The 22455-nt window shown below is 40.2% G+C and overlaps 1 protein-coding gene across 1 annotated transcript in view; it reads left to right on the top strand.

Moving 5' to 3' along the window:
• Positions 1 to 22455, top strand: part of tmtops2b (teleost multiple tissue opsin 2b) — a 36026-nt gene continuing 13571 nt past the window's right edge. The window contains exons 1-2 of the mRNA XM_059342520.1: positions 1 to 773; positions 16041 to 16366. Of these exons, the coding sequence (XP_059198503.1) occupies positions 407 to 773; positions 16041 to 16366 (693 nt within the window). The 5' untranslated portion in view covers positions 1 to 406. The remainder of the gene's footprint in view (positions 774 to 16040; positions 16367 to 22455) is intronic.

The raw sequence follows: 22455 nt of genomic DNA, 5'->3' as shown, positions 1-22455 counted from the left end.
GTGCGTCTTCACTGTGAGCGCGGATTACAACTCTTCTAATAGTGGTGACTTTATGCATTTCCATCAGAATAAAACACCACGTTGGAAAAGTCTCGTTAAAAACTGTGACTAATACTTGCTAAAATATTAAAGAAGTTTATCCACTAAATGTAATGAATACGGAAAGGATGCCTCGATGTAACAGGCGGCACACTATGTTTGTTTTATAGGCTTTGTGTCGGTGACAGTTAGCAGCTACAGTAGTGGAGGAATGCGCTTTTGGAAAGCATGAAGCGCTTAGGTCTTCGTGTCCCAGAGGAAACCCAGCATACAGAAAGACTTGAAAAAGAAGCATCTGTTCATAAACTTTCCACGTGTGAATCCCTAACAACCGAAACGGCTCCAGAGTGAAGACAAGCTCCGATGAATGGACAGCAGGATGTATTCTGGTCAGACTGGTCTGAATTACAGCTTCAACCTGAGCGATGAACGGGAGCTGGTGGACGCGCCGGCGGGCAGAGGGAAGCTCTCCCCGACGGGCTTCGTCGTGCTCTCCGTGGTGCTGGGCTTCATCATGACTTTCGGCTTCCTCAACAACTTTATCGTGCTGCTCCTGTTTTGCAAATTCAAGAAGCTGCGAACACCGGTGAACATGCTGCTGCTGAACATCAGCGTCAGCGACATGCTGGTGTGTTTGTTCGGCACCACGCTCAGTTTCGCCTCCAGTATCCGGGGGAGGTGGCTGCTGGGGCGCAGCGGCTGCAGCTGGTACGGCTTCATCAACTCCTGCTTCGGTAAGTTCAGTAAATTTCTCTGCAGATGCATACATATTTCAGCTGGTATGTTTGACAAACTGACGCGTTTTATGTCAGGTGCGATTTCTACTATTAAAAAAGTATAAATAATATATATGAAAATATTATCTTACTATGTATTGTGAAAACGCATTTATGAAAGCGTAAGTGGAAATGTCTGCTATTTATTTTTTTACTTTAGATACATTTCGTGGATAAAACCTCAAATATTAAAGAGATAGCTACCTCAGTATGAATATGAAAAATCTCCTCCATCCTCATATTGTCATATCACCAAGCCTACAGCAGGCACTAACAGAAGATCAGGGACCATCAGGACTGATGGGTATTGGGTGTGTTAATGTGTCAGTAGATCACGGCAGTCCATCTCTACAGCATCTGGCAAATGACTTTATTGAGGCAGTTCACACAAATCTAAGTGGCAAGTGTGTATTTGCGGAAATAATATGGTTTCAGATAATTGCTTTTTTTTATTGGAAAGGTACAAAAGGTACAAAGGGCATGTGGTGTCAGATAAATTGGTTACTAGAACTACTATATTATACATTAAAGATTTTATTATTTTGACTACACACAGCATAAACAAATACTCTTATACTTGATATGGACCCCTGAGATTATTATTTTATTATGACCAATATTCATACTGAGCAGGCCATTTTATAGTTAAAAAGTCCACTAGTCAGTGCTCTCTGGTGGACAAATTGTGTATTTGTGACATTGTTTCTTTATTACCTCAAACCTAGTTTGGTTTTTCTGATGTGCAAATTCCTTTTACTTATAGGCCGGGCTAATTTATCAGTCAAGATGTACACTGTGGTCTGACCTTATCCAGCAAAATCCAAAAGGGATTTCAGTGAGATTAGTAAAGCTACTCAAGCAGCACAATGCTGATTACTCCTCACAGGGGATATTTTGCTTCGCTGCATAAATTGAACGTGCTGGGGAAAGAGTACTATGCCATATGTGAGTTACCTCCTTTGTACATGAAGTGTCAAACATAAAGATTTTAATATGTTACTTAAACACCTGACCAGGTCTGCCATCAGGCACTGGGGGTCAAAGGGTACAGATGACCCCAGCTCAAGGTCTAAAAGGGTGCATCCAAAGGTGTGTGGTCATGGATGGGAGGTCAAATATAAAATTCTGTCCTCCTGCCCATCATTTCTAATGGTGGGCCTGCACCTGACTGAATTTTACTTACTTGTAAGTACACAGTAAAGTCTGGGCTTTTCAGTGTTTATTGATCAATCTGCTTACCAGGAAATGTAAACAAAGAGAGAGAATGTAAGAAACCTTTTACCTTCATGTATCATTGCTTCTTGGGGGGGTGTTTCTCTCTGCGCCATAGACCTCCATGGTTATCCAAAACACATGACCACTTTTAAAGATTTACTGTATCAGGTGAAACAAATGGGAAAGGGATGCTGGTAAGAGAGAGGGACTAACAGAGATTTGTATAACGTTACAGAATACAGAAAATACATTTTACTAGTGCCTAATGCATTTTCAAGCTTGGTCTGGTTTTAAGTTGGTCTCAAGTCTTTCTGGTTTTGCATTCATAGTTATGGGTTTTGCATATTACTAAGGCCCTGATTGGTTTTACATTAAATGGTAAAATGGTAAATGGAGTGCACTTATATATTTTTATCCAAAGCGATTTACACTACACACTACGCTCATTCACACACACATTTATACGGGGGGGTGAGGCTACCAGGGCACCAGGGTGCCACCTGCCACCATTGGGAATTCATTCACACACTGATGAACACAGAAATTTTGGGTTCAGTATTTTGCTCAAGGATACTTCCATATGTAGGCTGCCATGGTTGGGGATCGACCACCAACCTTCCAATCACTGGACGAACTCTCTACCAACTGAGCCACAGCCAATAGAAAGTGTGGTGCATCTCATACACATAGAAAAGGGTGCACTGTACATTCTCAGTATGAGCGAGTCCATTTGACTCCACTCCTAAAGCTATTACAGCAAACACGGCAGGCGGCTTTCATTTTGCCTCCCGTTGATTTCTGAAAGGTTAAAAACTATGTTTGTCTCTGGGTTGAAGGAACGCTAATCGATCATTTGAACCACTCTCACGTTTGTTAATAATTCTTCTGTTTGCTCCCTATTATTATAATTTTCTCTGTTTCCTTCTGTCTTCTACCTTCTCTGACAGTAATATCTTCTCTGTCTCAATACATGTATATTTGTCTGGTTTGCTTCTGTTTATTCACCTACTGTGCTCTGTTACTCCTCACTGAGGGGGAAAAAGGGAATTTTAAATGAGCTAAATTTCCATTGTATTGAAAAAAAATGTTTATTTCATGCAGTGCCTTTCATATCAGCAGGTTATTTGGACTTTGTCTCCCCCTGGCCTCCTCTGGGCTCAGTTTAGCCTGTTGACAGGACTTGACTCAGCATGGTGCTGAATGCTGGCGATAGTGCTAATCTCATAGAGTGCTGCTGTCCAGTGAGTCAGTCAGTTGCCATACACCAGTAAACATATGCAATGCTTGTTCACGACACCTGCATGGTATTGTTCTATAATGCTGCAGCTGCACACTGGTGAGACATTGGACCTCATGCAGGAAGCAATATATACAAATACATTTTCTAATTTTTCTTGTTTGTATCCAACATTTGCTCTTATTCTTTTCATACCTTGAATTCTGGGATTAACCAATGTGTTCTCTTTTTTTAGGTGAGAGGCATTTTTACTTGTGGTCATTTGTACAGTCCACAAATTGTTTGTCAAATGCAAGCAAACAAATTTAAGGAACATAAAAAAACAACGTATAAATATATAATGATCAAAATTTAACAGAAACAGTAAGTCAATGTCTCTGCTGTTGAAGTTCTTACACAATTTTGTTGGCAGCCTCAAGAGCCTGACTCACTTTTCAATTGTGTATTAGTCTTGAATCCCTCACTCCATTTTCTATTTCCACAACCTGGTCTCACCAATCTGCATACAAATAACACTACTTTACCCTTTCAAATAACATGCAATGCATACAGGAGCACTTCTAAAAACAGGAGCATTTCTAAAAACAGCGACACTACCGGTTGCAGGACATAGTAAGGGTCGCTGATGTCAAAAAAAGGCTGCAGTTTTATTTAATTCATGCTACAAAACCCCTTCTCTAGGTTTAAGGCAGTGAAGTTCCTGGCTAAGCTTTATAAAAAAACAAAAAGTGAATAAAAGCATGTAAATGCAATTAAATCAAATGGAATCATTTACTTTTGTTTTCACATGGGACACTATCACCGTTCACCTGGGCGAAAGTCCAGGGTTTGTTTGACCCATCCACCACCTCTCCCACCCTCCCTAACTAGCAACTTCTGATTAGGATATCATATGCATTCAAAACTCTATTTTGGCGTATGTATCACATATAATTTAAAGGTCTAATGATGATTGAACTTGGCATTATCATCAAGTTCAGACCAAAATGCCTCTAGATAGACCTACAGCCAGTCAGAGCAACAAAGCATGAGACTGCTGAACAACACATGCCAGGGTAAATCAGGGCCTCGTTTGTTCTGTTTTCAAGCATTAAGAAATGGTGCCCTAGTCAAAAGCAAAACAGTCACTTAAATATTTTTCTGAAAACATCTGAGGAAGGAAATGCAGTAAAGACTCTCTTCATTCATCAGTGCTACTTGGCGTCACAGGTTGATCTGCGGTTCAATAGTTACACTGGATGCCGGTTATCATATGAAGCCTGCCCTATGAGATAAATTGTTGTGTCATGTCTATTTTTGTTATTGTGGGAATCTGTCTGAATGGGAGGGAAAAGGGCACATCTGTAAGAGCAAATACTACACCAAATACACATCTGCCTTTATGTAGTGTTTAGAGGGCATTATTTATGCTAATGAACAGTTCAAGTGGGATTCATCATTCAGCATACCTGGGTAGGAGCAAATTTGGAAAGTTAAGAAATTTGGTGCATCTGGAGTTGACTTCTCATTTTTATGAGAGGAATCTTTCAGTCTGTCTGCCAATAATAACAAAAATGCCTGAATTCAGAAGATGTAAAAGCCTTGGAAAATTGGCAATAAGAATACAAACAGCTTTCATCCCTTAGCTTTTATGTATGACAAATACTAAAGCAGATACAAGAGGACATGAGAAAAAGAGAAATTTAATTCGACCTATTATTTTGATGCCGACTTTTATATATTCTTTTGCTTATTTTTCTACCATTGTGAAGTGCATAATGGATAGATAATAATAGATAATGTCACCATCACAGACACTTATGTGTCTGTACATTTAATTAGCAATACATGTACTTTGCAGCGATAATTCACTATCATTTTTACTTCTTATCCTTCAAATACAAATATATTTTTAAAATTATTTTTTATATTCAAAAGACATTATTTAATCAGTAAATGTGACATTATAAAACAAATAATGCCTCTGTATGTGTGTCTTCTTTGTATAATTTGTCCATGTGTAATTCTATTTATTTATCTTTTTTTGAGATTCAACCTGCTTTATAGTGTGTATTGTCCAACTGAAAACACACAGAACAAAAACACTCACAAGCAATTTTGCATCTTCACTCACACAAGAACTGCTGGTATAAAGCGTGGACAATATGTTAATGTGTTTATGTGTTTCGCAGCTTGAAGCACACTGCAATGGTCGAGGACATCTTGTTTTCCCCGTTAATGGTGTTCTAAGAACACTACACAATCAGTTTCACATATCGACGGATGGAAGGCTATACACTTTAACATGTGTGAAGAAGGCACAGTGCAAACACCCATATTACTACCTGACTTAAATTATTTATTTAATCTGGAAATCCCTCCGCCACCATCCCACCCTGTTGTCTTTCCTTCAGATGAGAAAACAGGCTCAAACCCACATATGTAATATCAAGATTGATCACCACTTGTATTTGCACTGCCTAAGGCTTGTTCTCAGCAGCGATCAAGTTTTAAAGGCTTGTAGAAGGTGACATTCAGACTTCAGAGAGCAGTGAAGACATAGCAATGCCCCCTGGGCCGTCTATTTAAAGCGCCTCTGGTTTTCTGGTGGTAAAACAGAATGCCAGAACACCAGCATGATGCAGGATGACTCATACCTTGTTTATTCAATCAATTTATCAATGTCCCTTTCTGCAGCTTTACACATGTGTTCTGTGTGTTACCTTTGACTTTCAACTCTTTTGAGAGGAATGAGTATCTACTGAGCAGAGTTGGGACACAGAAGAATGTGCTGCTGACCTTTATGTTTTGTATCATAACGTTTGTTTTTGACATATCTTCTCATTTTAGCAGAGCAGAGATGAGTACACATGCACGCACACACGTACAAATCAAATGTTGGAAATAGAGTAAGCTTGTGTGGGACAATGTGGGTCACATTACTGTGAGAGGCGATCCAATAGTTTATCCAAGCTAGATTTTAATTTCTTATTATGGATGCTTTTGTATGACTACATGGCAAATTTTATTTTTGCCTTCTCCGAGTCTGGAAAAGTGACTTGTGGTAGCTTACTGTCACAGGCATCCGACTTGTGAAGTGCTGCAGAGTTTGGTAAACGCTACAAGTAGTTATTTCAATTGCTGTTACCTTATCTGTCTTCCAATCATCTTTGGGTTTCAGTAGGGATGCATTTATATATCGACACATCTTATCGCAAAAAAAAGCCCCCTGAGAATCATCTTCCACTGGCTATAAGTAGATAAGTAATATCAAAATATGGGACCTCATCTCAATAAGCGGGTGATAATAGAGAGAAGGAATAAAAATGCTGAGGAGTACCTCGTAAAGTGGGACACCTGGACACCCTAGTACAAGCTGTACAGGCACACCGGATCTCTTTGGTGATCCTGCTGTGCCTTCACAGCCCCGCAGGCATGACTTTAGACTCATAGTTGTTGTTTTTTAAACTAGATGCAATCAAAGAATTTAAGTTATTATTCAAAAACATTAATTAGAAAAGTTGTTGGAGACATGATCTATGGGGGTCATTATTTTTGCAGTGTTTGCATTTTTGAACATATGTATATTAGGGAATGCACTGTGGTGCACTTTTAAGCAGCTGAAACCTTCAAATTGCACAGGGTGTGATGAAGGTTCAGGTCACATCAAAAAAATTGATTACTTGGTTGTCTGCTGGGTTTACTTGGCGAGAGTAAGAGTGACAGAACATTCATCATGTGTGGGTTTTTCATCAGAAGCTGATGTGTTGGCCAGAGAAGAACCACATATATGTCAACCATGTCGCTGCAAATAACCAAGTTTCATCTTTTCCAGCCATCTACACAGAGCCATCTATGATACATGAGAGCAGACTCAAGAGTTGAGGAGTGGAAGTAAACAAGTTTTTAATTTAATGTATCACAGAGACAGATGGTTTCACGATGAACAGACTGCAGCAACGTGTTTAGAATGGCTATTAAGAGATTAACCCATAATGAAACAAATCATTGCAATAATATAACAAAATGTTCCCTAGTTGTATTTTAATTGTAATTGGTGTATTTACCACGGGTGAAAACCTTCAATCTTGATATTTCCCAAGGTTAATATATAGCGTTGTTTATTAAGATCCACATGAAATCGATATTATACTGGTGTAACTAATTTCATGATTATTTCTGCACATCATTGCTGATGATTATCACTCCTGTGTATAGGAATAGCTTGTTTCCATCTGGTGAATGAGGTGCTGAAGCCGGTTTTGGCACTGCAAGCTTAGTACGCATCAAGATAATAAATAAGTTGCCATGGTGCTATGGATTTAAAATCCTATAATAGCCAAATCATTTTATAAATGACTACGGGTGTTTCTTCAGTCTGAAAATGATGGTCCTGTTCAGATAATTTTCTTCCAATATGGTTTCTCTATTTTCCTCCGATAGCCCTGCTTTGTTTTGTTTCCCCTCCCAGAAGAATAATGCAATTTCAATGTAGTTAAAACTCTACTCTTAAAACTGACATTGGCAGCAATAGTGCAGTCAGATATTTTTGTATTTTTGGCCTTATACGCAAGCATTATCTATTCTGCCGCTCCTCGATTAAAGGATTATTTTTTTCATATAGTCAACAAATCCCATTAGAAGGCCAGAAGCAACAATGCAGTAGTCTGCTTTGTATTACTTTACAGCTCCCCCATCCTGTTTGTAACTGCTCTGTAGAAGACTTAAGTCAATAAAAACAGATCACAAATATATAGTTTTCATCTTATGAAAAGATTAAGTAATTTCCTGAAACAGCTGGACAATGCACTTTAGTTGAGGTTGGGAAACAGACCCAATCTGGGTGAGGCTTTACCACTTTAGACTGAACAACAACCTATTTTCCTACATATGGACAATAATCCTCACTTTAGGTCCACAGTGTCCATGTAACACAATTTCACAAAATGTTGCCCTGTTGCTTGTTAGTGGTGAGAATCTCCAGAATATTTAATATTCCATATTTGTTTCAGCATAGACATTAAAATGTTTGCATGGGCAATAGTCACATCGCACAACATGGAATGTCAAGTAAGGCAAATTGACTCAAACATGTTACGCTGTAGTGGTAAGCATTTTCTCCTCACAAGAGGGTCGTGGGTTCGAATCCAGCTTCTGGCTCTTCTTTGTTGAGTTTGCATGTTCTCCCCGTGTCAGTGAGGGTTCTCTCCAGCTTCCTCCCACAATCCAAAGACATGTATCTTAGGTTTAAATGGTGACTCTGAATTGCCTGTAGGAGTGAATGAGAGCATGAATGATTGTCTGTCTCTATGTGTCTCTGTGTCTCTGTGATACCACCACCTCTCACCCAATGTCAGCTGGGATTGTCTCCAGTCCCCTGCAATCCAACTTTGGATAAGCAATTGATGTCATGGTAAAACTTTTTTGCTGCTTGATACAAAAGTAAAACCTCTGGTCTAATCTTCCATGAGTACTCCCATCACCTACAGTCTAGGTGGGCCCACAAATTTCTATGGATGGGGTCCACAAAGTCTGCCTGGAGGATTTCACTTGTTGGGGCAGGGATGTCCACTCCAAATGAGAGTACTTGTTTTTAAAGAACACAATATTGACATATTTCACTTCAAACTGTAAAAAGCTTTCTTCCAATGCAGCATGCCTCTGGACAACCAAGAAAGTGAAAAGTCCTATAGGCTATTTTTTCCATATCGCAATATATATATATCTTGCAGAAAAATCCCAATGTCCGCCAGTGTCGTGCAGCACTAGTACATGTTGTTAAGCTGTAGAAACAGATTACACTTACACAGGTGTTTGTAGAAGGACAGGGGCGTGTGAGGGACATCTGATATGATTTGTCAGATAAAAGTTTGTCACAGTGGGTTACTCCCACACCATGACTGATTATCAGCACACACACACACACCCCAACTTGTCAAATTCCACCACAGATAAACAAACCATCTTGTTAGTGAGCTGTAAGAAACGAACCAGCAGGAACTACAAAGTTTCTGAGCTGATCTCATTACACTGCTTATGGATTTCATGTTCTTTTTATGTTCTATGTGGTGAGGTTTACACTGTGTGCTGAAGCCTCTGCAAGAGTAGGATGAGTCAGCTGACACGCCACATCTCCATCACCTTTTGATCTCATATAATCAAGTCTGTAACATTTTATTTCAAAATGTAGGTTAGTGTGATTCCCAGCGGCTCACATCCACAAGGTTTGAACAGAAGGTGGTGATTGGATCTCTGTGGTGTTTGCATGTTCTCTGCGGGAGTTTGTCCGACATGCTTAGCACATGCAGGTCAGTCAGGCATCAACTCTAAAATGTGCACATAGTTGTGAATGCATTGTCTCCTGTGGTAGTCTGACGATGACAGGAAAAATGCAAAAGGTCAAGAGCTCCAGAGAAGAAGAGGTAGCAGCAGATGGGTCACAGGGTTGGATTTGAAAAGTTCAAGCAGTGAAATGGTCATTTGAGGGAGCATTAGTACTCTATATCATTGTATGTAGCTGCTCTAAATACTTTTTTTCCTCAGTGATTTATAAAGCACAACAAACCCCACAGAATCATAAAACACATGCTGACGATAGGACCCTGTGGTGGTGGCTGCTGCTGCAAAATATGTGTGCACTGTGTGGAAACCAGTGACATGCAGTTTTTATCAGCCACAGATAAAGAAGGCAAAGAAACTATGTGATGATGAAAACTGAGAAACAGAGTCATGTGGTAAAACAATGTCACACTGGAGGAAAACAGACTGAACATGTGCCAAAAAGGTCATGATTCTCATGCAGTATTTGTCTTACCTTCCACTATCTCCACCATGCAGGAGCACTGTCACTGCATCCTGGGTTTACAGCCTCCAATGACAATTCACCCAGGAGACCATCATTCATGTAAAACAACGCTGGCTTATATTGCTCATTTTTGTGTTGTTATTTTAAGTTTGTTCCACATATAATTATGTCATGTTCTATTTAACATACCCAACTACACTGTACCTAACTAATCTGTGTATCTTCCGTTCAGTCCATATTTGGAAATCAAAACATGGATAATGAAGAGTGTTTTTTCAATAATTTCATTTACATTATACATTATACAAAAGTCCCACTTTATTCTTTTTTAAACACAATGCCTGACCAGGATATCAAGTATGAGAATAAGGGTCCGAATGTTGATTTAGAAAATTTATATTTTGCAATTTAGTGGTCATGTTGTCAGGATTCTATGATCCCGAGGTTCCCGTGGCCGCAATCTCTTTCATTAGGTCCGTGCAACACGCAGCAGCACAGGCACGCTTTCTCATTTGATTACATTTCAAACATGGACACATACACGCTTTTTAAAGGCAAAAGGAGGGTAAACTCAAGGTTGGACGATATGTCCATGGACAAAATATGCCATATATTACTGCGGTCAAGCCCTCCTAGTTTGGAAAATACAGTCAAGCCAGCCACCACTTGTTTTCGCGATGCATGTATTTACTAGACGTTACGGTACCCACGTGTTAGAACGGCTTTCAAAATAAAAGCAGTTTTCTGGTTTAACTGTATTTCAATTAGGGATGGGCAAGATTAATCGATTATCGATAATTGATCATTAAGAATTTTGCCGATCACATAATTGTTTTATCGATTCAAGGTGTTATAAAACAGAGTTCATGTTTTGTGTGTGTCTCTGAGCAATGTAATGAATTTCACTATGTGGCGGTAATAAAACATCCTAGCAGCGGGGGGCGATATAGCCTAGAAACAGAAAAAAACTAATCCTGACCTGCCTGCGAGTTGCCGTAGCCGCGGGTAAACATCAGGTAAACATGAAGAGAGCGAGGCGATCTCTGGTGTGGGATCATTTTGAGTTAAAAAAATGACTCCGTTCATTTTAGACACTGTGATACGGTGTATAAGTACAACACAACAACAACTCCAATGATGTACCATTTAAACAACGTTCATCCGACCGTGGTTAACAACAACTCTCAACCCACCATCACCTCAGCGTTAGCCCGGAGGAGCTGCGACGCACGCCTGGCAGAGAAAATCATACGCCTCACCCCCGAGCATGTGAACATGTTCATTTTTCTTAACAAAAATCAGTAGGTTGAATCTCCCTCTCGTCTTCTCTCAGCGCGGTGCGTTTTGGTTTGAAGTTATACATTTTGGCAACAAAAAAAGTCAGCCACGAGTAATAGGCTATTGTATTTATTAAATTATTTTTAGTCGAAATGCCCGACGCCTCCGCGTATTTTTTTTCAATTAACACATGCACATGTAAACTGTAGCCTATGTTGTGCAAGAGGATTATTTGATTAAATGTTTAATTATTATTAGTTAATATAATATTTTTTTATTATGTCTAAAAGAGGCGTAATTGCATTTGTTTATTGTTAAAACACTGGCTCTTATTTTGTTTCAGCCTGACGCCGCATATTTCCTCTGCACATTTAAACCGTGTTGTGCAAACTTGTCAAAAGGTTGTAAAAGGTTGAAATAAATATTTTAATGAGAAATAACAGGCTGCCTTTGGTATTTTCAATCATGGACATTTTTAATATGAAATGTTTAGGATTAAATCGATAATTGATCGTTAATGTTCGTGATTATCGATCAAAAAGATTTATTCAAATGCCCATCCCTAATTTCAATCTAATTTCAAATTGATTTTAATTTTAATTTTAAATGTTATTTTAATATTTAATCGGTCGGGTTTACGTGACCCAAAAGTTTGACTGCATCAAGTGACCCGTCATTCGCTTCTCCGTAGTCAAACCCGCTGCCCCTACATAATGTAGTGCGCCTGTATTGCGATATTTATGGTAAACTCAGGGCTACACGGTGGTGTAGTGGTTAGCGCTCTCGCCTCACAGCTAGAGGGTCCGCCTGCGGCTCTTCTGTGTGGAGTTTGCATGTTCTCCCCGTGTCAGCGTGGGTTCTCACCGGGTACTCCGGCTTCCTCCCACAGTCCAAAAACATGCACTTAGGTTTGTCTGTCTCCCTGCGATAGTCTGGCGACCTGTCCAGGGGTGTACCCCGCCCAATGACAGCTGGGATAGTCCCCTCCAGCGACCCGATTGCGGTTAATGGTAATGAATGAATGGTAAATTCATTGAAACTGCTCAGAGCGAGCTGACATGAAGGATAAACACTTTGCTGTCATTCTCTCTCACTTTTTTCTGTATAAAACTATTACCAGCAGAGACGAGATGAAGTATTTCCAGGTCACCCGACCAATTAAATATTAAAATCAAATTCAAATCCTGGTGCCCGTTTATCCATTTCGTATTTTTGAGCTAAGATTGAAATATGAAAAAACAAGCATTTTTTTCCCGTATTTTTGATATGAGCCTAATATTGAAATATGAAAAAACAAGCATTTTTTTTCGTTATTTGTGTTATAATTAAAAAAACCTAAACAAAATAACCAGTCAATTTTTCCTTATTTGATTTTTGATTGCCAATTGAAAATGGAAAGAACGAACGATGCACTGATTTACACGGATTCTAACTAGACCGTCTTTATTCTTGTTTTGGCAATTGGATTACAAGTGGATAGATAAGACACATCGATGTTTACACCTGAGTGTATCATATGTCTCCAAGGTGAAATTGCCCCGCACACAATCAGGTTAGATAACAACAACAACAATTCAAGTTGCTATCTTGCTAGCAATAAACAGTCTGGTTACAATATGAGTCATCAAGTTTTCTTTGGACTGAATCTTCTGCTCAAATCGAGATTAGACATCTGGTTTCACTTGCTACCTTCAACCACAAACATAACTGCTCCTCTCCATTTCTTCAACTGTTCGCTCTCTCATCAAAACGACCACCACTCGGCCTGCATTGATGACGCATTTCCCTGTTTACGTCCTTGTCGGGAAGACATCAGGACACATTAGTGTTTACACTACAAAATATATGTGATCAAATGGGTCCGAGACCACCTCTGCAAGTGGTTGGAGTGATCCAATCACAATGCATCTTGTTTCAGAACGTCAAATCTGTTTAAAACTGCAACCATTTCACAACATTAAATACATTTCATTAGATATCATACATGATATTCATAAGAAAATGTTTATCCCTTCAGTATTTATTTATTGAGCTTAATATTAATATATACACTTCTTTTCCTACATACTTGTGTACAAAATAGTGTATTCTTTGCTTCCTTTCATCAAGCTATGTTCTTGTTCTGGGTATGTTAGTCTGTACATTGAGAATTTTTAAAAAATGTTTATTTATTCAGGGAAGGCTTACTGAGAGGAAACCTCTCTCATTTGGGAACGTGCTTATATTCACACAGTTACATTATTCAAAACTGGAAGCCTTCCAGTACATCCACAGTCTTATATAGTGCTCAGCTGGAGCAGTTGGGGGTTAAGGGCCTTGGATCCGGGGCAGCTTATGCCTAAGGGGAAAAGTTCTGGGTATTCACTTTGCCCATCCAGATTTATCCTGCATGTCTGGGGATTAACCTGGCAACCTTCTGGGCACAAGCTTGCTTCTCACTACTGCACCAATACCAAAAAAATAGTCAAGTCTGTAGATATATACAGTAGAACGACACCACCTGCCCCCCTTGACGATGAAGTTAATTTTATTTTCTATAGAGCGCCAGATTACAACATAAGTAATTTACGGTTACCTTTCCTATATATTTTGTCCTTTTATTTAACAAACTAAATAAGCTTATGCTATTTATCCTATGTACATGATGGCATGTCATTTCTGTTAGGGCTGGGCGATATGGACCAATAGTCGTATCCTGATATATTTAGGCTGAATATTGATATACAATATGTATATCGATATTTTTATCCCAAAGTGAGAGCAAATGTTGAGTCAAAGTTAAAGCCAAATATGACATGTAACAAGTTGTTTTATTGAAACTGTTTATTTAACTGAACATAAATACTTTATAACAACAAGAGTACCTTTTTTATCTCCAAATACTTACAACCCGGGCGTTGGGACGTTGTCTAAATCATACAAACAGAAAGCCATGATTTGCTAATCCTTTGTTTAAAAATATTGAAAACTGTAAAAAAGACATTCAAAGCCCACTTGCCAGCGAGTGGGTAGGAGTAGAAAACCTGATATAGTTCCAGTTATGTTTTAGCTACACAATAAAAAAGCACAGCTGCAGAAACTAGAAGATGTAACCTTTCTCAAAAAGCCAGGCAGGGTTTTTTATGTGGTTATTGACCAAACTGAAACTTTGGTTTTGTAAATATGAAACTCTTGGACATCCCAACTTCTTTGAAATGTTTTTTTTGTTTTTTTTTTACAGAATAGGAAGTTTGAAAAGAATGCCACAGCCAATAAATTGCATGCATTTGACAATGATGAGCCAAATTTGATAAATTCCTCAATTGTCAATTATGAAGTGAAGCAGCAGTAAAAAGGTGCCGAGATGTGAATGGGTTCTTTGTTCAGTCATCAGTGTGATAACCGTATGATCTTAATCCTAACTCCCTGCGGGTTTTACTAAGACACTTTAAATTAAAATCACTATCACAGATCTCTTACTATGGACTTCAGTTAGTTTGTATGGGAAAATAGCTGGGAAACCCCAAACCAAGCTGAGTAAATTATGTACAGTCAAGAAAAGTATGAAAGTTAAGAGCATCCTGGCAGACAGTTTTCATTCTTGACTTATACAGGTTGAGCCTTTAGGAATCTGTGGGGCGCATTATAATGCCTTTGGCAAATACATAAATATGCTGAAAACTAAGTCACATGAAGAGTAAAGGTTTTATGGCTGCTACTCTGCCATATCTCAGATCTCATAGTGAGGTACACTCTGGCACTGATTTTGAGATGCTCGGGCAGAGGTCTTTTGTCTGTTCCAAAGGCCCAGCTGAAAACTAAAGGGGACGGTGCATCTACATATAGTCAGGGCCCCGAGGCTCTGACAGACCCGAGGAATTCAGACTGGCTGAGTCAGTGATCTTCTTTGAGTTCCTTCTTAAAACATAATTTCATCAGTGAGCCTTTCATTTTAACTTTGGTTTGAACTTTACTTGAACTGAACTGCTTGAACTGAACTGCTGAACTGCTGTAATTCTTTTGAAAAAATGTTCTTTTTCTAGTCTAATCTTATCCTTTACAGTACTGGTTTTTATACTCCAAATGTCTTTTTGTATTTCTGTTTTCTTTTAAAGCCTTGTGATTTAATGGTTTTAGCTGCTTTGTGAAGCACTTTGTAATGTGGATTTTTTAAATAAAGATTATTATTATTATTATACAACTGGCAATGTGGCCTGAAGGACATTGTAAGCTCCACTACTTTAGATTGCCCTTAAATTGTTGTAGACATTCGTGTCCCCCAGAGAATGGACCCTGATGACTTAAGTGATCCAGAATTTTTTTCTAGCACCACCAGCAGTTTTAAAGTTTGTTTGTTTTAGATCCAGTGAAATGCCCCAGCATCTACTGAATGGATTGGCACTGAATTTTGTCCTGATATTCATGACCCCAAAAGGAAAAATCCTCCTTTTATTTTGGAGATTTTTCTTCTAGTGCCACCATAATGAGTAATGTGAAGGAAACCTCTTTTTCTATCCAAAGTTGCGTGTTGTTATTTAGAGAAAAAAGTAAAGAATGATGTGGAAACTATGCAATGAATTATATGCCAATATTAATAATACTTCCATTTGATGCTTTGAAGACACATAAATTGTATTGCCAATGAATATAAGGTTTGAAAATACAATGTGTCTGATTCAATGTGACTTCCGGTACAAATTCATATTCACCTTCACCTCTATGTCTGTTTCAGGTATCGTGTCACTGATCTCTTTGGTAATCCTCTCCTACGACCGCTACAGCACTCTGACTGTATACAACAAACGTGGGCCAGACTATCACAAGCCCCTGCTGGCTGTCGGGTGCTCTTGGCTATACGCCTTGTTTTGGACAATTCCCCCTCTGTTGGGCTGGAGCAGCTATGGCATAGAGGGGGCGGGAACCAGCTGTTCTGTGTCCTGGACGGTTCAGACGGCCCAGTCGCACGCTTACATCATCTGCCTCTTTATTTTCTGCCTGGGTCTTCCCATCGTGGTGATGATCTACTGCTACAGCAGGCTGTTATTGGCAGTCAAACAGGTACATTGACATTGAATGTGTATGTGAGCATTTCTGCTATTTTTTGCTGTCTGATGTTGAATGCAAAACAACTGACTCTGCTGCTGAAAGGTTTAAAAACATTTCAAAACATCCCTGACAACCTTTCAAACGTAAATGCAGGCTCAATCAGCAGGAAAATTCAGCTCCCATTAAAAAAAATCCTGAATGTCTGATCCTAAGTTATCAGAGAAACAAGCAAAGTAAAAGTTAGCAGTATCTCGACTAGCCCTTTGTCCGCTGAGCAGCATTTGATAAAACTGTGATTTTATCGGGAAACAGCTCTACCGGTTTTAATCGCCTATTTCGTATAATTTGGCTCCCAGTACAAATCTGCATAATAATGAAAACTAAAGGAATCCTAACCAGGAGAAGCTGACTGCAAGTGGCTAAAACTCCCATGATCTCATGCTGAGGACTTCATCAAACTCTGTCTTTTGTTGTCTGTAGTTTTTATAGTTACATAGCTCCATGGCTCTGTTTCTATGGTTGGAAAATACAGGAGAAGAATTGTGAGTAATATATCTGGTCTTCTTAGGGACCGGGAAATATTCAGAAAAAAAAGTTAAGTCTCCCAGTCCTCTACTAGGACTAAAGAAATTTTGCCTCCCTTTTTGCCAGAGGGAGTACCCACTCCCTCCTGAGATGCCTTGCATCACAGTGAATAAAGGTGATACATCCCAAAATAGAAGCAACACCCCCGGGGTATACAGTAGGATTTATTTCATCTTTTCAGCCTGGCTGCATAGCTGACTTCATAACACATTAAATCATTAATTCATTGGTCTGACAATAAAGTCATTTTTTATTCTACACGTTTTGCCCTCTTCAAGTTTTTCCCTTTTTTCCACCTCGTTAGTAGATGACGTCATTCTTCAGTCTTTCAAATACATGAAACGAAAGTAGGAGTAGGGGTGGGCGATATGGCCCTAAAAGATTATCACAATATTTCAGAGTATTTTTGCGATAACGATATACTTGACGATATTAAAAAATCCTGAAAAATATATAGAAAAATATTTTTTAGTCTGTATAAATAAATAAAAATCGTACAACAAAATAAAAATCAATCATAAATCTAAATGTAGTGTAAATTGCTAATCTCAACAGTTGCCAAATACAAAAAAAATACTCTTGACTCTTGAGTATTAGCAAATAATAAAAAATAACCATCTAGGGGGTCCGGGGGGTCCGGGGGGCCCCCGGGAGAAAATGTACATTTTATAGTACAATGTGATCAATCTCGTCCGTTTTGAGAGCTAGATGTAAGCAAACACCTCACATAACATTTTTCACAGTCAACAGGGCTTTCCACTAGAACATGGAGCAGCCAGGCTGTGTGGACTAGAGACATTTTTTTTCATAAAAGCCCAAATTTGGTGCTTCTCACACATTCTAATGCCGCTATTCGATCATATACACTGATCTTAATCATTGTCTATTTTAATTATTTGTTGCAAAGGAGAATAAGGGTTCTTATTTGTTTTATTTAAGGCATCTTATTTTGACAGTCTTCTTGTAAATTCTGAGGTGGATTCTGTATTTTTATTTTGAAAGCCGCAGCTCAGCTCCTTCATCACCACGACGGTCCAGCACAACGCCCGCATTACTGCTGACGCCGCACCAAACCGCCTGTCCATCTCATGTTCCGTTCTACCCTCACTCGTGAACAAGACCCAGAGATACTTGAACTCCTTCAATTGAGGCAGTACCTCTCTCCCCATCCAGAGGGGTCAATCAACCATTTTCCGGCAGAGAACCATGGCCTCAGACTTGGAGGTGCTAACTCCCATCCCAACCACTTCGCACTTGGCTGCAAACCGCCCCAGTGAGTGCTGGAGGTCCCGGTCCGATGAAGCCAAAAGAACCACATCATCTGCAAAAGCAGAGATGCAATTCTAAGGTCACCAAACCGAATCCCTTCTTCCCCCCGGCTGCACCTTGAGATCCTGTCCATGAAAACCACAAACAGAATCGGGGACAAGGGGCAACCCTGGCGGAGGCCAACACCAACTGGGAGCGTGTTTGACGTTGTGCCGAGTATGCAGACACAGCTCTCACTTTGGTTATATAGGGACCGGATAGCTCATAGCAACGAGCACGGTACCCCATATTCCCGCAGTACCCCCCACAAGACTCCCCGAGGGACACGGTCGTAAGCCTTCTCCAAATCCACAATACATATGTAGACTGGATGAGTAAACTCCCATGACCCCTCCAGAAGTCTCGCAAGGGGAAAGAGCTGGTCCGTTGTTCCACAGCCAAGACGGAAGCCCCATTGTTCCTCCTGAATTGGAGGTTCGACAATCAGCTGGAGCCTCCTTTCCAGCACTCTGGAGAAGGCTTTCCCAGGGGGGCTGAGAAGTGTGATTCCACGGTAATTGGAACACACCCTCTGCTCCCCTTTTTGAAAATGGGAACCACCATCCCGGTCTGCCAATCCACTGGCACTGTCCCAGACCTCCACGCGACACTGAAGAGGCGTGCCAACCATGACAGCCCAACAGTGTCCAAAGCCTTCAGCATCTCAGGGCAAATCTCATCCAACCCTGGAACCTTGCTGCCGGGCAGCTTTTTAACTACCTCGGCAACTTGTGCCAGGGATACTGATGAATCTTACCCTGAGTCTTCAGACTCTGCCTCCTCTACGGTGGACGTTTTGGCTGGATTAAGGAGTTCCTCAAAGTGCCCTTTCCACCATCTGAGGAGATCCCCAGGTTGGGTCAGCAGGTCTCCTCCCCCGCTGAACACAGCTTGGGCCAAGCCCTACTTTCCCTTCCTGAGTTGCCCGACGGTTTTCCAGAATCTCTTTGAGGTCGACCGAAAATCCTCCTCCTTGGCCTCCCTGAATTCCTCCCATACCCAAGTTTTTGCTTCAGCGACAGCCAGAGCCACTATGAGACCCTTATGAAGCAGGAAAACGAAAGATTGAGTACCTCGCCCGGCACAGGTAAACCGGGGCCCCCTCCTGGACCCAGACCCGGAAGGGGGGGGGGAGCAGGCGAGCGTCTGGTGGCTGGGCCTTCGTCCACATGGCACGGCCAGGCTTAGCCCCAAGAAATCACATGGACCCGCCGACCTGTGGGCCCACCACCCGCAGAGTTATGCTTAAGGGTCGGGTGCATAGTGAGTCGAGCTGCAGGCAAAGGCAGGGACCTGGGCGTGCTAACCCCAGGCTCCAGCGGCTAGCTCTGGGGATGTGGAACGTCAACTCGCTGGCGGGGAAGGAGCCCGAGCTTGAGCGGGAGGTGGAGCGTTACCGACTACAAATAGTTGGGCTCACCTCCACGCATAGAGTGGGCTCTGGAACCAAACTCCTGGAGAGAGGCTGATTTGCTTTATGCAAGTTAAATCCTGTGCACTGAAGGGATTTAGAATGTTTGTTCCTGAGAGCTTAGCAGGTCAGAGAGAGGATTATCACAGCATTACACCTCAGACAGATAGCTGCACTGACTAAGCATAAAGTCAGTAAGACTTGTTTCTTTTGTCTTTTTGATGAAATATTTTTATAAAGCACTTTGGACTTCAGTTTTTAAAACGTAACACAAAAAAAGATTATAAGCAGTTTTGTACAGTGCACAAACAGGAGAAGGAACTGCTGATGGGCTCTAATCAGCACGTCTCTTGTTCCAGAGATGTTACTCCAATTACTGTCTTATTCTCTGGCTGCGGGGAGGCTCTTTCCAAAATGAACTGTGTTATCTGTTTGTAACAACCTTCTAGTATCAACAAAGTGCCCTTGACCTATAATTACCTCTATGTGGGTCCCATTAGTTGAATAGGTTTCAGTTAGGTTTGTTCAGTCACTTTTTGTAGCAACTGTGCAGTCCTAAAAGAAATGTTGCAATCTTTACAGTACCTGATTTCTCCTAACTCCCAGCTGCCATCTGTGATGGTATCCCTCTGTTACTCAAAATAGCCACATCATTAATAATGCATAATTTTAAGCCTTAAATATATATATATATATATATATATATATATATACACGTTATGTTGTAAAGTTGAGCATTTTTACATGTGGGTCCCTGACAGACTCCGCTTCAGTCAAGAAACCTTTTCTTTGGCTTCACTTTTCATCCCCGGAGGATGCCACTTGCTTCAAACCCAATAATTTCACACCACATTGGTTCACAGTGTGTACTCTATTTTACACAATAAAGCACTGCAATTTAAAATCTCCAGTGGCCTATTCAAGGTCAGTGAGAGAAATTATCAACCTAAAATTACCCAAATATTCTCAACAGGCAAGACAATCAGCAAAAGGAAACTGGCACTGTGCACTATTTGCCAAATGCATCCACTGTTTTGAACCAACAGGCACATGCTAAAGAGTGTTTTGAGGCTGTTGATTTAGAAAATGTTTAATTCTCTGATTACGTCAAGGGCAGCCCTATCTGAGCAGCTGTCCATTCAAACTGTACAGACCCAATCTTCATATAAGATTTAAAAAAAATATATATCACATGTGAAGGTCATATCCTAACCAAGTCCAGATGATTACAACAATTCAGCACATGCACAAACACCAGATTTAATATCATGATGTATTCCATAGTAGATATGTCATACTGTGCATTCCTGTAGAAATATTGGAAGTATTATCTGGATTTATTTCGGCCAGAAAGATCCAGTCTAGCCATGAAGCTGGCCCCCAGCTTATTGTGTTTTTATAATGTAGGACTATCTGTTCTAGTACAGAGCTTTAAATCTTTGTGAAAGGATATATTCACATTCTTTCAAGTTTGTCTAAAAATAATACTCCTGTGGAGAATGTTGTTTTCCCTGTCTGTACTGGCCACAAAAAGATCCCTTTTTTTGAGCAACATTAATATGATAACATGGGGGGGCAAATCCTAACTATAGAGCCAACATCAGAAGCTCAGCACATACAGAGGAGGTGGGTGTGGTGGAGGGAGGTAAAAAAGCCTGAAAGTATCCAGAGTCATAGTGAGATGAGTCAGATTATAAATGCTGCTGCGTTCAAATGTGTGAATATGATTGGGCGTTATTTAACAGGCAGCTAGTCAACGGTAATCAGCTACTGCAAGCAAAATATTACAACTGTAAGAAGATATGTGGCTAGAGCCACTGAGATTTAAGATTATATATTTTTATTTCCCACACTTACTGAAGTAAACATTTTAGCAAACTTTAGTCCTTATCATAACTAATAAATATCAAATTATTTTCATTTTTTGTGTCGTGTCAGATTAAAAAGAATATATATATACAAACACACACACACACACACACATATATATATATATACACAATATATATATGTCAAAAATATTGGGACCCCTGCACTTATGCCAGATAATGCACCACTTCTCCCAGACAATTGTTGCAATTACAAATGCTTTGGTATTCACATGTTTATTGCTTTTGTCTGTCCTTCTGGGAGAACGTCCTGTGGACAGATAAGACCAAAGTAAAGGTTTTTGGTAAAGCACATCATTGTACTGTTTACAGAAAATGAAATGAGGCCTTCAAAGAAAAGAACATGGTCCCTATGGTCAAACATGGTGGCGGTTCACTGATGTTTTGGGGTTGCGTTGCTGCTTCTGGCATTGGATGTCTTCACTGTGTGCATGGCATCATGAAATCTGAAGACTACCAAAGAATTTTGGGGCGCAATGTAGGGCCCAGTGTCAGAAAGATGGGTCTCCATCAGAGGTCATGGGTCTTCCAGCAGGACAATGACCCAAAGCACACTTCAAAAAGCACAGAGAAATGGTTTAAGACAAAGCGCTGGAGAGTTCTGAAGTGGCCAGCAAAGAGTCCAGATCTAAATCCCATAGAACACCTGTGGAGAGATCTCAAAACAGCAGTTGGGAGAAGGCACCCTTCAAATCTGAGACCTGGAGCAGTTGGCAAAAGAAGAGTGGTCCAAAATTCCAGTAGAGAGGTGTAAGAAACTGATTGATGGTTACAGGAAGCGATTGATTTCAGTTATTTTTTCCAAAGGGTGTGCTACCAAATATTAAGTTGAGGGTGCCAATAATTTTGTCCAGCTCATTTTTGGAGTTCTGTGTGGAATGATCAGATTTGGCTTTCTTTTCTCTGCT

This window comes from Centropristis striata, chromosome 10 (assembly GCF_030273125.1).
Source record: "Centropristis striata isolate RG_2023a ecotype Rhode Island chromosome 10, C.striata_1.0, whole genome shotgun sequence".
Classification (NCBI taxonomy): domain Eukaryota; kingdom Metazoa; phylum Chordata; class Actinopteri; order Perciformes; family Serranidae; genus Centropristis; species Centropristis striata.
The sequence above is the reverse complement of the archived record's forward strand: the minus strand, read 5'-3'. Positions and strand labels throughout refer to the sequence as shown.